This window comes from Silurus meridionalis, chromosome 14, assembly GCF_014805685.1.
Source record: "Silurus meridionalis isolate SWU-2019-XX chromosome 14, ASM1480568v1, whole genome shotgun sequence".
Lineage (NCBI taxonomy): Eukaryota > Metazoa > Chordata > Actinopteri > Siluriformes > Siluridae > Silurus > Silurus meridionalis.
The window spans coordinates 16622947-16638579 of NC_060897.1; the positions used below are offsets into that span (position 1 = coordinate 16622947).

The following is a 15633-nucleotide window of genomic DNA, read 5'->3' on the forward strand; positions in this document are numbered from 1 at the left end:
TTACCAATTAATCGAAAAGTTATTTTTTGTTATTTATAATAAGTCACGTGGGGACTGAAAATTTAATCAATACACACTGGAATTTTAATCAATACAGACATGTAATCAGCTTCCAGTAACCTTAAAACTACTTAAAAAAAGAAAAGAGAAATAACTTGTATGCTGGCACTAGCTGCATACGGCAAGTAAGAACGCAACATTTTCCATATGCACAACACACAATGAATAAAGGGTAAAATTGATTAACAAATTCACTCAACTGAACACAATGTAATGGCAGGAAATTTGCATACAGGCCAAATTCTGAAGCAAAAAAAAAAAAAATATCTGCATTACTTTAATATCTGGATTTACTCAGATCAAATTTTGTAGATTCTGCCCATTCAGACTGAAGTGTCTTAATTGTTGCTTTAAACAAACTAAGGTAAGACACTAAACTACAAGCTTTCACAGATCTTGGGGAGAAGTTTTCTATCTTGAAGAATTAGAGCTTGAGCGTGAGCGATGGCGTCTGCGACCTGGAGATCTTGAGCGAGACCGTCTTCTAACAGGGGAGCGGCGACGTGGGGACCGAGACCTAGATTTAATACAAATGTTTTAGAAAAAGTATGCAAATGTTTTAGAAAAAGTATGCAATACTATACATTATATAATAGTGATATAGCACATGGCAGCTTGGATATATATATATCCAATATATATTTAAACAAAAAAAAAAAAAAAAAAAAAAAACAATTCTATAATAAATATCATAAATGTGGATGTTAATAAATGCTGACCTTCTTCTCATACGAGGTGGAGTACGGCGCCACATGGGAGGAGGAGGAGGCATCCTACGTGGAGGAGACAGCCTGCGAGGGGCAGGTCGCATCCTCTGTGCCAAGACAGCTGTTGCTGTGATTTCTTGACCATCTATTTGACCTAAAAAAATTAATAAAAGAGGAGAATCTTTCCAGTTTATTAACTACTCCATTGTAGCAAAACTTTGTCCCACTTTGGTCACTAAAAGACCACAACTACACGTAAGCAGGGATTCTACAAAATGGCCGAAGCATTCTGGAGTAGTGGGACGATGGGTGAAATCTTGTTATTTTTCAGCTATTCCTTTTAGTCATGCACTAATTTAGACTGCTGGAGTAATAATAAAGTCATAATATAAATCCATTAAACCACTCTATAATAAGAGAATACTGAATAATCTGGTATCTGTCGAGAACATTTACCATATTTTTCGGACTGTAAGCCGCTACTTTTTTCCCCAAACTTTGAACCCTGCGGCTCGAACAACGAAGCGGCTAATATATGGATTTTTCCTGTTTTTTTTTCAGGTTTCACAAACTTTAAGCCAAAAAACTGAGCGACATAACATTAGACCAATGAAATTGCCGAACGGGTTTAAGGTGAACCAATGAAATTCTTTTTATCAAATCAAGCATGCCCCCTGTGAATCATTCTGAGTAAGGTAGCCATTTTGTCATCTACACGTATTCATCATGGGAAAGACTTGGAGAAATGTATATGATGCAGCTTTCAAGTTGATGGCGATAAATCTGGCTGTTGGAAAAGGAAATAGAGCTGCTGCATGGGAGCTTGGACTTAATGAGTCGATGATAAGACGTTGGAAACAGCAGCATGAGGAACTGAATCAGTGCAAAAAGACAATAAATGCTTTCCAAAGGTAAGAAAAGCAGATATCCCGAACTAGAAAATGAGCTTGAAGACTAGGTCAACACACAGAGAGCAGACGGCCAAGGTGTTTCAACTGTGCAGATCCGACTGAAAGCGAAAACTATCGCCACCGCAATGAAGCTTGAGGATTTTAGAGGTGAAGCATCGTGGTGTTTTAGATTTATGAGACGTAAAGACCTGTCCATAAGGTTACAGACGACTCTGTGTCAGCAGCTCCCTCCCGACCACGAGGAAAAAGTTTCAAACTTCCGCAAATTCACTCATGCAAAGATAGCGGACCATTCCATCGGCCCGCACGACATAATTAATATGGATGAGATTCCGCTGACATTTGATCTGCCGCTTACTCAGACTGTGAACAGAAAAGGCCAATCATTCATTGCGCTAAAAACAACTGGCCACGGAAAAAAACGCACTTTACCTGCATATTGAGCTGTACCGCTTCGGGAGGAAAAACTTTATCCTATGGCCATCTTTAAACTGATTACAATGCGAAAAGAAAAACTCCCGAGAGAAATTGTTGTCAAAGTAAACAAGAAAGGATGGATAACGGAAAGCCTAATGAACGAATGGCTGACGCAGTGTTACGGCAAGCGACCGGGAGGATTTTTTCACACGAACAAGGCATTGCTCGTTATGGACGGCATGAGGGGGGGAATCCTTCACTAAAACGGGCCGAATGCGAAGAGCAACTTCACAGCCCTGACAGCGTGGAGCACCGTCAAAAAATCCACTATAATCAACAGGTTTCGAAAGGCTGGACTACTGTGTGTTGAAGAGGGCAGCACGAGCTCAGCGGGGAATTTGCCTTCAGATGAAAATGACGAGAGCGATTCTGAGGCTGTCCAACACCGACACTGAAGGAGATGACTTCAGTGGTTTAAGTTCGCAGGAGGAGGACCAATGACTTGGTACTGGTAGGCTCCTGTTTTGTTACAAGCTAGGGCTGGGCGATATGGCCTAAAAAAAAAAAATCCCAGATTTTTTCACAAAAAATCAGATTTGCGATTTTTTTTCCCCTGCTTAAAATCAACCTGCATATGACAAAGAAAATGTTAAAAAAAAGTTTTAACTTTATTAAATGGGTTAAAGTGCAATCAGAAACAACAAGCTATTGTAAATTGTGAAAATAGAACGTGACAAAATGAGCAAACCTACAAAGAAAAAATGTTTTATGAGTGTTTAAATGTGGAACATGATTGAAAATGCATCTGAGGTTTTGAGTGATTTTGCCTTTACTTTTCTCCAAAACTCCACAGAAAAATGACTTGAAATTTAACGATAAATTTCAAGTAATAGACAGGGACACTGTAAATTAGAAGTATTTGAAAGATTGAGCAAACCTATAAAGAAAAATGTTTTATGAGTGTTTAAATGTGGAACATGGTTAAAAATGCAGTGATGTGTGGAGTGATTTTGCCTTTACTTAAAAACTCCACAGTAAAATGAGTTGAAATTTGAAATAAGAATATAATAGTCAGGGAGATTCTAAATAAGAATTATTTGAAAGATTGAGCAAACCTCAAAAAATGTTTGAATATGGTGATTCAAATGCTCTGATTGTTCTGTTTCTTAACGTAAACGCCGTTCTGAAGCATCTTTACAGGTATTTTGACCGCTCCCACCACCCACACCAGAAGTGTACGATTAGACGCGCAACACTAAACAAAGTGCGGCTGCTTAACCGTGTATTTTCAACATGCGGCTGCTTAAATGCAGTCTTGTGCTGCCGCTGTCTTGTTCACTTCGTAGGGAACTACATCTCTCCCACTCGACAGCATGCCTCTGTTTGAGGTGCTGCAGTAAATTGGTGGTACTGCTACCTTTGCTTGCTCGCTGCCATGTTGTTTGTGTATCTCTACGGCAAACGAGCGCGGGGGAGTTCGTTCGAAACTATGGGAGCCCAGAGGGGAGCGTCGGTGGACATTAAAGAGAAAACCGATTTTTATTAAAACATATCTATGTAAACTACACATTCGAGTTAATCGATAAAATCAATTTATCGCCCAGCCCTATTACAAGCCATGTTACAGGCAGTCTTTCGTTAAAGCCTGTGTTAAGTTATAGACAGCGGCTTATCTATGTTAAAAATAAATATTTTTAAAAAATTCAGTGGGTGCGGCTTATACATGGGTGCATATAGTCCGGAAATTACGGTAGTTAATAAGCCAAATTTGACACTGATGCCATAACCACACATTTCTGCAAACCTGCATGAATTATTCAGATATTAAGTTGCATTATATGGAGCTTTCTGATGTGAGTTACGTTCTATAGATGCAGTTAATCTTACCGTAATATCCTAAATACTTACACCAAAAGAAAAAAAAAAGAAACCTTCCTTTCTAATACTTTTGGCTACTTAATACTCCTAATACTACTCCTTTCGGCTTTAAAGAAAATACTGTGTGTGTCATTTTCCATTCAAATGGAAAATGTAATGTAATGTTTTTTAATGTAATAACTGGTATGCTTGTAGCCCATTTAAAAAAGCCTAAAAAGGATCAATCTGGGTTTATATTCTATGCACACATACTTCAAAGCATTGATAGCTGTGACATTTGTGATACTCCCCTGCTCAGAATACCCCTATAATCAATATATGAAATATTGGCTATATTAATATTCAATATTGCAATAGTAAACTAGTAAATAATTAGCCCAGAAAACAAAAAATAAAAGAAGAAATAAACCTCCATCCATGTGTTTCAGGGCCTTCTGGGCATCCTCTGAAGTTTCATACTCGACATACGCATAGCCTCTGGACAAGTTGGGATGACATCGGTCTGTTGGCATGTCAATCATTTTGATCTTCCCATATGTAGAGAAGATCTCCTGAATGTGATCCTAAGAACACAAGAATTGACATGCTTGCAGATTTTTGTTTTAAAATGTTATATGCAGTTCGACGATATGTCTGGTAAATTTGCCTTACCTTGGTCACATTCCTAGTCAGTCTTCCAACATGAAGCTTGGTGGGCTTAGGGCTAGGGCTTCTTCTTTTCCTTTCTTTTTCATCAACTCTCTTCTGAGACTTAGACCTTAAAAGGAAAAATTAGATTAGCAAACATTTATTTTTTTAACAAAAAACTAAAGAGAAGCCAAAACAAAGCCACCATGGCAAACAGTGAAAAAAAATATGATTTTTTTTTAAATCGTTAGCTGGGTTGAATCACACTTTGCTGCAAAAATAAATGAATAAATAATACGGGTGCAAAAATGCACTATGACATTGGCTTGTTACCATGTACAAAAACGTTGTTCATAAGTAGTCATGTATTTATAAACTCAGCTCTTTTGGTAAAACATGATCAATACAAATCTTTTCTGTTGACTGACTGCCCAATTTTTTTTTTTGTATTGTATCAAAAACTACATTTCTATATGCAATAAGAACACCTAAGCATGCAGGTGTTTTTTTACATATTTAACACAGTCAAAAGTAAGATCAAGAGTACAGCAATAAGATATTATACAAAAGCAATTATAAATTGCACATTAATATAATAAAATAAATGAATATTAAACATTATTGGAACTAACCCATCGCTACTTAAAGCATATCATAGGTATAAAAAGTAGTTATTTTCTTGAATCAATAACAGCAACAACATTAATAATAATAAAAAATAACAAGAATTGTTATTTTTATTATTGTAATAACTAAGACATGTCAAAACAAAAAATTGAACAGCCTACTTTGAACGAGACCGCCTCCGATTGTCGTGACGACGTCGGCTTGGGCTAGGTGAAGCTGAGGAGCCAGAGGAGCTGGAGGACCGTGATGAGCTTGAAGAGCCAGAGCGACTAGTGCCTGATGAGGAGCTGGAGCCACTGGAGGAACCTGAACTGGAACCAGAACTGCTGCTGGAGCTGGAACTGGACCTGGACCTAAATTGAGAACAAATAATTCAATGTGGAAAAAAGAAAGACTTTACTCATAGCAGAGGTAAATTCTCCTATTAAGTATTAAATAAAAAGCAAAAAATAAATAAATAAAAATACATACATACATATGTATGCATGTATATACATCTCTCAAAAGGAGTGATTATCAGACACAGACTGCAAATATCTGACCTGCTGCTGCTGCTCCCAGTGGAATTACTGCGTCGCTTGCGGTTTTTGTCTCGGCCTCTCTCTTTCTCAGCACCTTCCTTTACCACAGCTTTATCTTTGCCCGTTCTCTAGTTTTATCTTCTGACCGCTCCCTTCGTTTTGTAGGTGATGGAGCCCTGTGGGAAAATATTTTTTAGGAATAGTAAAAAAAAAAATGTGAAACGGATGTTTTATAATATTTGTGTAATATATATGAGTTGCAAACTAGGACCAGGTTGTGGAAGAATAACTAATGGGTTACAAGACCCAGGTTTCTGCAGGTTTCACCAAGCCAAATTTAAAACTTTAAGACCTTTTAAAGACCATTAAGAATGAAATTTAAGATCTATTTCCCGACATCAAACACACAAAAATGTTGTTAGCAACTGGCCTTAACCAGGCCAGTACAATAACAGAAAGCTGCTGCGCTTTTGCATGTTGGTGTCATTTGTAGTTGCAGCAGAAATAAAGTAAATTACATTTGGAATAGTGAAAGAAAGAACTACAGCACCACAGAAACTAACAAAAAACAAAACATTCTAAAGGGTTGCGGGAGCATTTCAATAAGCATTAGAGGTTTATTTTTTAATTTTAGACTTTTTAAGACCCTGTGGAAACCCTGCAAGAACATTATGGGGAAAGAGATGTGTGTGTACACACATCTATCTATCTATCTATCTATCTATCTATCTATCTATCTATCTATTCTATACTGCACGCACGCGCACACTCTCACACACACACTTTTTATTAGGTCTGCTTTTATAGATTACACCATCGATTAATCGGATAAGAAATACTTTTTCTTTACTAAAGAGCAATAATAAATAATAAGAAGAAGAAATATTAACTGGTAATTTGTTTCTCTTTTTCAAAAAAAAAAAATTACATTTTTAAAAGTCCCTCTGAAATGGCCACAGAGTAGGTTATGGGAAACTATTAATTTAATGAAACTCAATTTACTCTCCCTCATGTATTTATTTATTAAATCTAGCACAGTATAGTGATGTGGTTTTATTGTCTCTGGAAAAGTTGCTTGAACATTTCCATGAAATTAATCCATGTATTTATCACCATCTTTAAAAATGTGCTCCAATCCCTACTCTACTCAGCCACTGCAGAGGACTTTTTAAATGCATTGTATATAAATAAAAAATATAAAATTCTATTTCAAATTAATTTAAAAACAGTAACAGCACTGCACAGTGTTTTCTTCATGTATTAGTTTGAAATAATCCCAAACTTTGGAAAACTTTTGTCGTGTTCTTTGGCCACTTTTTGCTTCCCGTTCCTCCCTTTTTTCATTCTGCACCGTCTTCTGTGTTACCTGTCCAGAGCACTCCAGAGTTTAGCTGGTGGTGCATCAGTAATAATGGTCCGCGGGAACACAATGCTCCGTCTTTAGTTAATTGGAGTAAACGAAGAATAGTCAAACTAATTTGCTTCGATGAGTTTTTGTAATCGATTTACTTGAGGAATCGTTGCAGCCCTAATAATTAATTAAATATATATATATATATATATATATATATATATATATATATATATATATATATATACACATATATATACACATATATACACACACACACCTAGGATGTCAAATTAACATTGTTAACGTTTTACTTTTTTCAACTATATATATTGTTTTGCAGCTGAAAAATAACATATGTTATATTAAATTACAAATGTGGCCCGGCCCCAAGTTTAGGTTTCTATACTGTACATATTTTGGACGTCTGGGCCATATGCAAACACTTGGTATCAGACTGGTCTCATCTTTCCCAATTATTCTAAAAGTATTAATTGAGATCTTTGGGATTTGCTGGATTTGGGTGACAAATTCCCGGTTTCAAACGTTTTGGCCTATAAATCTGATAAAGGCTGGTCATATCCTAAAAATTATCATTAATTATTTTCAATGCAGACCAATTCTCATTACCATATAGTGCCAACTTTCTATTCTGCTTTCTGCTAAATGCATTTTCTGATTATTTAAACACGATGATTGGCATCGCTAAACCCAAGCAATGTTCTCCATGTTCGTGTTATTCAGCTTTAGCGGTAGGTCGTGTTAGCCAGTGTCTCCAGCCATGCTCAACTAATCCTGTCTCGCTTCTACAAAAGCTTCAGAAGCAGTTCGTTCAACCATCAAACAAAAACTAGCTAGATTATTATTTATAACGATGATTAGACTCGGTCTAGACCAGGCATCTAAGGCCAACGTCTCTAACTATGCTAGTGTTATTAAACAAATAAAACATATATGCTAGTCAATTCTTGCTAACGGCGCTGCATGGAAGACTGTTTTTCATTCATTCATTCACGACGGACATTAACAAAGCAATATACGCTTTACTTACCTGAATTTCAATATTATAACACTTTCACGTACACATTGTTTATCCAGAATAACATTTAGACAGAATAACAAGTCATTAGTTCCAGTTTATCGGACCATTAACTAACTTGGCTATACGGCGAGGTAGTCAGCTAGCTAGCGAGCTAAATTATACAAAACGGAAAAACAATGGCATCATATCGCCTAGCTCACTTCTGTTTATAGGGTGTTACAAACATGCAATAAATATGCAATTTAATTTATTATAAAGCAATTACATAGTTCGATATTTAAAAACAGAATCTGTAACTCACATCTTCGACAGGCACAACACGTCCTAGCGCGAAACCCAGTGTCGCCTTTTGTTGGCGTAATCAATGCGATGACGTCATATAACATGCGACCTTTTTTTGATGGACCAATGTTTACGGTTCTCTTGGCTGGAGATCTTTATCTGAGCACATGCAATTTCTTTGTTGTTCGATAAAAGCAGAAATGAGATCACAATCTATTTCATGCGCACATAACTATCTGCATCCGAGACATCTATTTAGATGAGCAGGTAAAAGAAGCTAGTACTAACGACCGGGCTCCGGTTTAGCCAACGGACTAGGGGTGTTTTAATGATTGATACATTGGTGTTTATTTTAAATTGTCATGAATCGCTTCGAATATGCTGAGAAAAACACATCCAAGAGCAGACCTTCTAATGTTTATTTATTTATAGTGGGTTTTTGTGTGTAGAGATGTCTTGATTATAATTGCCCATGTGTATTATGTACTGTTGTGTCTTAGCTGGGACTCTGGAACGGAAGTTTTGTGTACTCTGAAAACACTTTTGGGGCCATGGGTAGGCTGGATGACGCAGCCAAGCGCAAGGTGGTGGAACTGCGTGAAGCGGGCCTGAGCTTCCGCAAGATCAAAGCTGTGCTGGAGCTGGAGAACATCAAAGTATCTGCTCAGGCAATCTACCTGTTCCTGAAGGAGTTTAATGGAAGAGGCAGGCAAAGTGATGTTCCAGTGTTTAGGAATGGTGGACCTATAGTAGCCTCGGGATCAAGGGATATGGGTCTAGGCGATGTGAGACATGGTGGCTGGAGCGAGCAGCAACTAAGGAATCTGCTCCGCGAGACTGCCCATGTTACTGGCATCTCATCCCCATCAGACTCCTCGGGGCAGAGTGGTGTTCCACAAGAGCCCAGAGGACACACCTCTGGGGCAGGCCCGACTAGCCAGGAACCACAGCAGAGGGAGAGGAAGGACGAGGATGTCAGAATCGTAAGTGTCACTTCACTGGCACAGAATACCCAGCGAGATGCCGCTCAGTCAGTACGTTCAGGAGCTGGCTCAGGAGCAATGGCTGGAACATTTTCAAGGAGAAGGTGCACCCCCTCGCCAGCAAACCCAGTCCTTGTGGCTCGAAAAAGGCTCCTGGACAAGGCTTTGTTCCACAGGGCAAGGGTATGTAGTCCAGTATGTTTTCCAAATGGGTTTATTGAATAATGATGGAACATGGTCATAAATTATTCTACAATTTCTGTCTACTTTAATAGGATATATGATCATTCAGTTCCACATGGCATCAGCAAAGTACATACAATCATGCAGATACAGGTCAACATAGCTTCAGTAATGTTCACATCATAAATCAGAATGGGAGAAAATGTGACTTCAACTTTGGCCAAGAACTGGTCCTTCGTGTTATAGCCCATCCACTGCAAGGTTCAATGTTTTGTGCATGCTGAGATGTGTTTATGCTCACTACAATTGCCTTCCTGGCAACTCAAACCAATTTGTTCATATTTTCTCTTTTCAGTAAGGCATTTAATTTACTGCCAGCTAAGAACAGCAATTTGAGGCTATCATGGGCATATAGGCCCAAAACTCGACAGTTTAAGATTAAAATTGAACCACCCAGTTTTTACTATGCTTTATCTGTCCAGTTTTAATGAGTCTGTACTTATGATAACTTCCAGTTCAGAGAGAGTTTGGGTGTGTTTGGTGTTGGAAAGAAGAGACATATTTGGCCGTAAAAAATGTTTTTGCTCTGTTACTGGGATTAAATGACAAATCACAGCAGGAGTAGTCGTCTTCTTCTTTCGGCTGCTCCCATTAGGGGTCGCCACAGTGGATCACCTGTCTCCATACCACCCTGTCCTTCACATCTGCCTCTGTCAAACCAACTACCTGCATGTCTTCCCTCACCACATCAATAAACCTCCTCTTTGGCCTTTCTTTTTTCCTCCTGTCTGGTGGCTCCATCCTCAGCATTCTCCTACCGATATACCCCATGTCCCTCATCTGCACATGTCCAAACAGTCTCAATCGTGCCTCCCTCACCTTATCTCCAAAACGTCCTACATACCCTCCGCGTATGTAACTTATTTCTTATTCTTATTTCTTACACCTTCAGCTCTGCTACCTCCAGCTCCACTTCCTGTCTTTTACTCAATGTCACTGTCTTTAAATTATACAACATCGCATGTCTCACCACAGTCCTATAAACTTTCCCTTTCACTCTCGCAGATACCCTTCTATCACAAATCACTCCTGCCACTCTTCTACACCCACTCCACCCTGCCTGCACTCTTTTCTTCACTTCTCTAACTCTCTATTACTTTGCACTTTTGACCCCAGGTACCTGAACTCCACCACCTTCTCCACCTCTTCTTCTCTCTCTTACTCCTACTGAATTTCATTCCCCTTCTTTCCAGCACGTACCTCTACCTCTCCAGGCTTTTCTCAACCTGCTCCCTACTCTCACCACAAATCACAAATCTGAAAACATTAAAAATCATGCAAACATCATAGTCCATGGAGACTCCTGTCTGACTTAATCTATCATCCTGTTCATCACCACTGCAAACAGGAAAAGGCTCAGAGCTGATCCTTGATCACTTTGGACCAGTCTGTTGTTCTTACTGCACAATTCATTGCTGTCACACTGTCCTCATACATGTCCGGCACCACCACACTCCTTCTCCGTTCCTTGGGCATCCTCTCACCTTTCAGAATCTTATTAAACAATTTAGTTCACTGCCATCTCTCCTAAACATCTCCACAGCAGGAGTAGTGTAGGTATTAAATAATGTAACTAATGACAAACCTAGGAATTTCTTTATAGGTACGGGACAGTGGCCCTCAATCTGCCCAACAGACTGTTTCATTAGTGAGAAAAGATCAGTCATGTTTCCCATGTTCAGATGGAAGGAAGGTCATGTTACCTCAAACAACCTCGTTCAACCCCACATCTACTCGACCTGTGGTAAATAAACACTTTTTGTATCAACTTATTAGAATTATTTTATATTGGCATGAATGCATTTCAAACTTGTAAAACTAATTTATAATTCCCAGAGGGGACTATACCCAGGGACCAACCTTTTTCGACAAGGATTACAGCAACGGGCAAATATACCCAGTCGCTCAACAGAACAGTCGCCCCGTATTGGCATTCGGATTCCCCTGCCAAGCCAGTCAAGTACTGGGCCACAGAATGTGAGTTCAACCGTAAGGTCCCAGGCTCCGAGCAGTCAGCAGCAGTCTCCTCCAAGCCAGCAGAGCAATGTGGACACTGGGGCAATAAATGCACTGCAGGAACAGGTGAAGTCTCTGGCTTCTGAAGTGCGCAGTCTTGGTGTGGCTCTCAGGATGATGGTAGAGCAGCAGGGCCGCCTGGAAAGGGAGCAGAGCCAGCAAACCCAGGTCCAAAAGCAGATCCTTAGCACCTTGCAGAAAATATCATCTAAACAGGGACCCTGTGCCTTTCAGCACAGTACAACTTCTACAATGCCATCTTGTCCATTGTCCTCAGCCTCCTACAGCCAGGGCACCTTCACCCCCAGCCAAGGCAACAGTTTGTGCAACCAAGTACAGTCCAGATACAACGAAATCGATGGATCCACTCTTGATAACATTGAGCCATTTTCTCTTGACAGTCTCAGCTCAGCTGCTATAAATGGCTTTCCAACTTCTGACTCCCTTTCATTCAGCCAGACACACTCACCCTCATTTACACAGTCACACACACAAACATTCACACCCGAGATCGTCAGCTACTCACAGCCTCACACAGACAATTATGCAGGGCTGGACAGCAAGCCCGAGGAAATGACCTCACAGAGCACAGAAAGATCCTTTCAAGCCTGCAGATCTTCAAGCCAGACTTCTACTGAACCTATTTCTGTGCATGACACCCAGCTGACTATTGTCAAAATTGAAAATGTTTAAAAGACTGCAGAAGTTTACATATACTGCTCTGTTTTTTATCCTCCTTGCTGAATTTAGACAAATTTTACAGTGATTTTTTTTTTTTATAATACTGTAGCTTCAGCAATAGTGGACAGTTAGTGAAGCCTTTTAGGTCACATGTTTTTAATGGACCATACACCAGACAGTACATTCACAAAGACATTTTAATCCCCAAAAGTAATTTCATTGTATTTTTAATTTCAATGTGTTTTTACTTTAATGAGCAAATACAAGTTGTTTTATGAAGGAAAATCATTTCTGTTTTCTTGTATACATGTCTATATAGTAAAGTCAAAAACATTAATTTATGGTGAAGTTAAAATAGCTTTTTAATTTACAGATAAACAGATAAAATATAAGTTCAGGTGCTACATCATAACAGTACAATGTACAAAAATTGTAAAAAAAAAAAAAAAATTTCAATTACAAACACAAGTGTTAACTTAGTGATAATTTTCACATCTTTTTTACAGAACAATTTAAAAGAAACATTGAAGCACAGCGAGTGTGTGTGGTGGGTGTGGGTGTGGGTGGGTGTTTGGGGGGTTCTAGAGTAGTTAAAAAAGGACAAGGGGATATAAATCTCAAACTAGTTTTTTTGAAGTGAAGGAACACCTTTACAAATTAAAGTGCAATATATATATATATAAAAAAAAAAAGATAAGTAAAGAAATAAAAAGACAGTACAATTCATGACTTGAGTCTAATGTAAGTGCTTTTGCTGCAAAAAAAAAAAAAAAAAATCCTGGTATAATTTCATTTTGCAGATTTAGAATTCAGACAGTGAGGACATGCAATAAACAACTCCCGCATTTTTCTCAGTGATGAATCTAAACACTTTGATTGGACACTGCTTTCTCAACAAAAGTGTGTGATTGTTTATACAGTACACAGTTATACTGTTTTTTTGTTGTTGTTTGTTGTAAATTGTATTTACAGTATATTACTCTTAAAATACATTTCACAAGTGTGTTTATTTCATTTTACACATTTAACCCATTTAATCAGACAGCAAAATCCTAAATTTTTAAAGAGCACTTGTGTCCACACTACAGACTGTTGAAGTAACATTAAAGCAGTGATATAGTTATTTAAATAATGAAGTAACTACTTAAATAAGGATTGAACTTTAGTGATGCCTACCTGTATGCCCACCAAGCAGAATATCTAAAGGAAAGACAAACTCAACTTACAGCCAAAAATGTAATCAAGTGAAAATAAAAACACTACATCTCTCAAGATCTCCGCACAGGATAATGAAACATTAAACAAATTGCAAAGACAGCATTACCAGCTTCATTTCTTACTAACCGGTGTGACTTTATTTCTGTCATGTGTGTACAAGAGCTCTTATTGATGTTTTAGGTGTATTTTAATTTTACCAGTTACCATAATGGAGATCATTGTTTGCTGTAGTTGGGCTCTTGAACTGTGATGTTTTAAAAACTAGATTTTTTTTCCAGCTCTGGTTGTTAGTTCTGTTTATCAAGCACATTTTTTTAAAAAGCCAAACAAATCTTAGGTCTGATGAAGCTGATAACATGGTTATGAACTAGTCTAGTTTATGAAACCTACTCATTATTTAGTCACTTATTAAAAGTATGACATATTACTAATGCAATTGGATTGCTGATACTACAGTAATCACTTAATACAAAATGGTCCTAATACACCATACACAAATAAAAGTTTTGAACTAAGTAAGAATTTGATGACAGACATTAACAATCAGCATATGAAACTCAACATTGGTAAAAAAAAAAAACGAAATAAATGGGAAAACAAATCTCAACCATGAACATCACAAAACAGTCTACTAAAAAGTCACAACAAACCAAACACCAAAATAAAAGCAAATAAGGAAAATAGTAAGAACTTCAGCTGCATAATTGTTTATATTGCAATGCATGCTGGGAGTTGTGTACTACACTAGCACCCAGCATTCATTGTGGTATGACTTTTTTTGTTTAGTCATCATGTGCTGATCGTTGATGTCTTTGCGTGTCTAAGCGGTAGCTCTAAAGGTTTTGTGCATGAAGTGTTAAAAATCCTTCCTAATAGTCAACTAAATGTAGAGTGTGTACTTTTGCATATATATATATATATATATATATATATATATATATATATATTTTTTTTTTTTTTTTTTTTTTTTTTTTGTGCTTTACAAGTCTCTCTCAATAGCTCTTGAAGGGCTTTTGAGAACCTTGTCTCTTTATCCTTAGTTATCTCTTGGTAAAGAATTTTAAATGCTTTATGCACAAAACCTGTAGAGCTACAGCAAAGACATCAAGGATCAGCATATGAAACGTAACAATGGTGACTATTAACCAAACAAATGTCATAGCAATGCATGCTAGTTTTTTTTTTTACTAGCAATTGTTTATGTGTACCACAGGCTCTTCGCATACAGCAGTGATTGAATCTGTCATATGCAGGGCCATCACAGTAAAATCACATTGAATGTTGATTATACCTCAAGAACATTTTCCAAACATCCTTGAAATGTTACATTTAAAATGTGATATATTTGTTCAGACCTGTATAGATGTCACAAACAACACTACAGCTTTCACATTTCAGCAACCATTTTAGTACATCTTCTCAAGAGACAATACTCTAAAATATATCCAAGTTTAATTTTTATAGTAGTAAATTTGCAGCTTGTATAGATTTACTATCCTTTTAAAATATATCAACATACAGCCATTATTGGCAAAATAGATGGCAACAAAAGTGAGATCACTGTAAGTGATTACAGCTGTATGCTGCTTAACTATGCAAAGCCACATATCCTGTTCATCATGCTCATGTTTTTGTCTGCTTGGCAGGACCATTTTAAATTTGTTTATCTTGTATTAAAGCAGTTAAAATTAGGTGTTTTGAGTATAATTTTTTTATATTCATCACTGGATGTCCAACATAGCACCTCAAGGCAACAAACTCTCTGAGGATTTGAGAATTCGAATTGTTGCTCTCCAAAAAAATGGCCTAGGCTATAAAAAGTAGGTAACACCCTGAAACTTAATTATAGTACAGTGGCCTGATTAATACAGATGTTTTCCAAAACGGTTTCTATTTGGAACAGCCCTTGCAAGGGTCAATCAGTGAAGTTAAGTTTTCGTGCTGTGCGTCAGGTGCAGAAGCTGTTTTAAAAAAACAGATGCATAAGTTCTGCCAGCATTGGTTTAGAGGTTGCAGAAGCAGAAGGCACATTTGTCAGTGCTCAAACTGTACGCCGCACACTGCAACAA

General features: G+C 37.7%; 2 protein-coding genes across 2 annotated transcripts; one reads left to right on the plus strand and one right to left on the minus strand.

The window, feature by feature from the left end:
- Nucleotides 1-61: 61 nt before the first annotated feature.
- LOC124397062 (RNA-binding protein with serine-rich domain 1-like) lies at nt 62-8459 on the minus strand. The gene is given in 8 exon segments (XM_046866517.1): nt 62-577; nt 780-921; nt 4383-4536; nt 4625-4730; nt 5389-5580; nt 5770-5872; nt 5875-5924; nt 8443-8459. Coding segments are annotated over 8 exon segments (855 nt in total). The 5' UTR covers nt 8445-8459; the 3' UTR covers nt 62-471.
- Nucleotides 8460-8532: 73 nt separating this feature from the next.
- On the plus strand, nt 8533-12634 carry LOC124397059 (cell wall protein RBR3-like). The gene is made up of 4 exons (XM_046866513.1): nt 8533-8690; nt 8924-9589; nt 11253-11393; nt 11486-12634. Exons 2-4 carry the CDS (start codon nt 8975-8977, stop codon nt 12356-12358), a joined length of 1629 nt encoding a protein of 542 aa, XP_046722469.1. The 5' UTR covers nt 8533-8690; nt 8924-8974; the 3' UTR covers nt 12359-12634.
- Nucleotides 12635-15633: the final 2999 nt, after the last annotated feature.

Excerpts from the sequence above, each read along its gene's own strand:
- LOC124397059 (XM_046866513.1), top strand. The coding sequence starts at position 8,975 with ATGGGTAGGCTGGATGACGCAGCCAAGCGCAAGGTGGTGGAACTGCGT. Across the intron at positions 9,590-11,252 it reads CTTTGTTCCACAGGGCAAGG|GTACGGGACAGTGGCCCTCA; the intron begins GTATGTAGTCCA and ends ATTTCTTTATAG. Across the intron at positions 11,394-11,485 it reads CCACATCTACTCGACCTGTG|AGGGGACTATACCCAGGGAC; the intron begins GTAAATAAACAC and ends TATAATTCCCAG.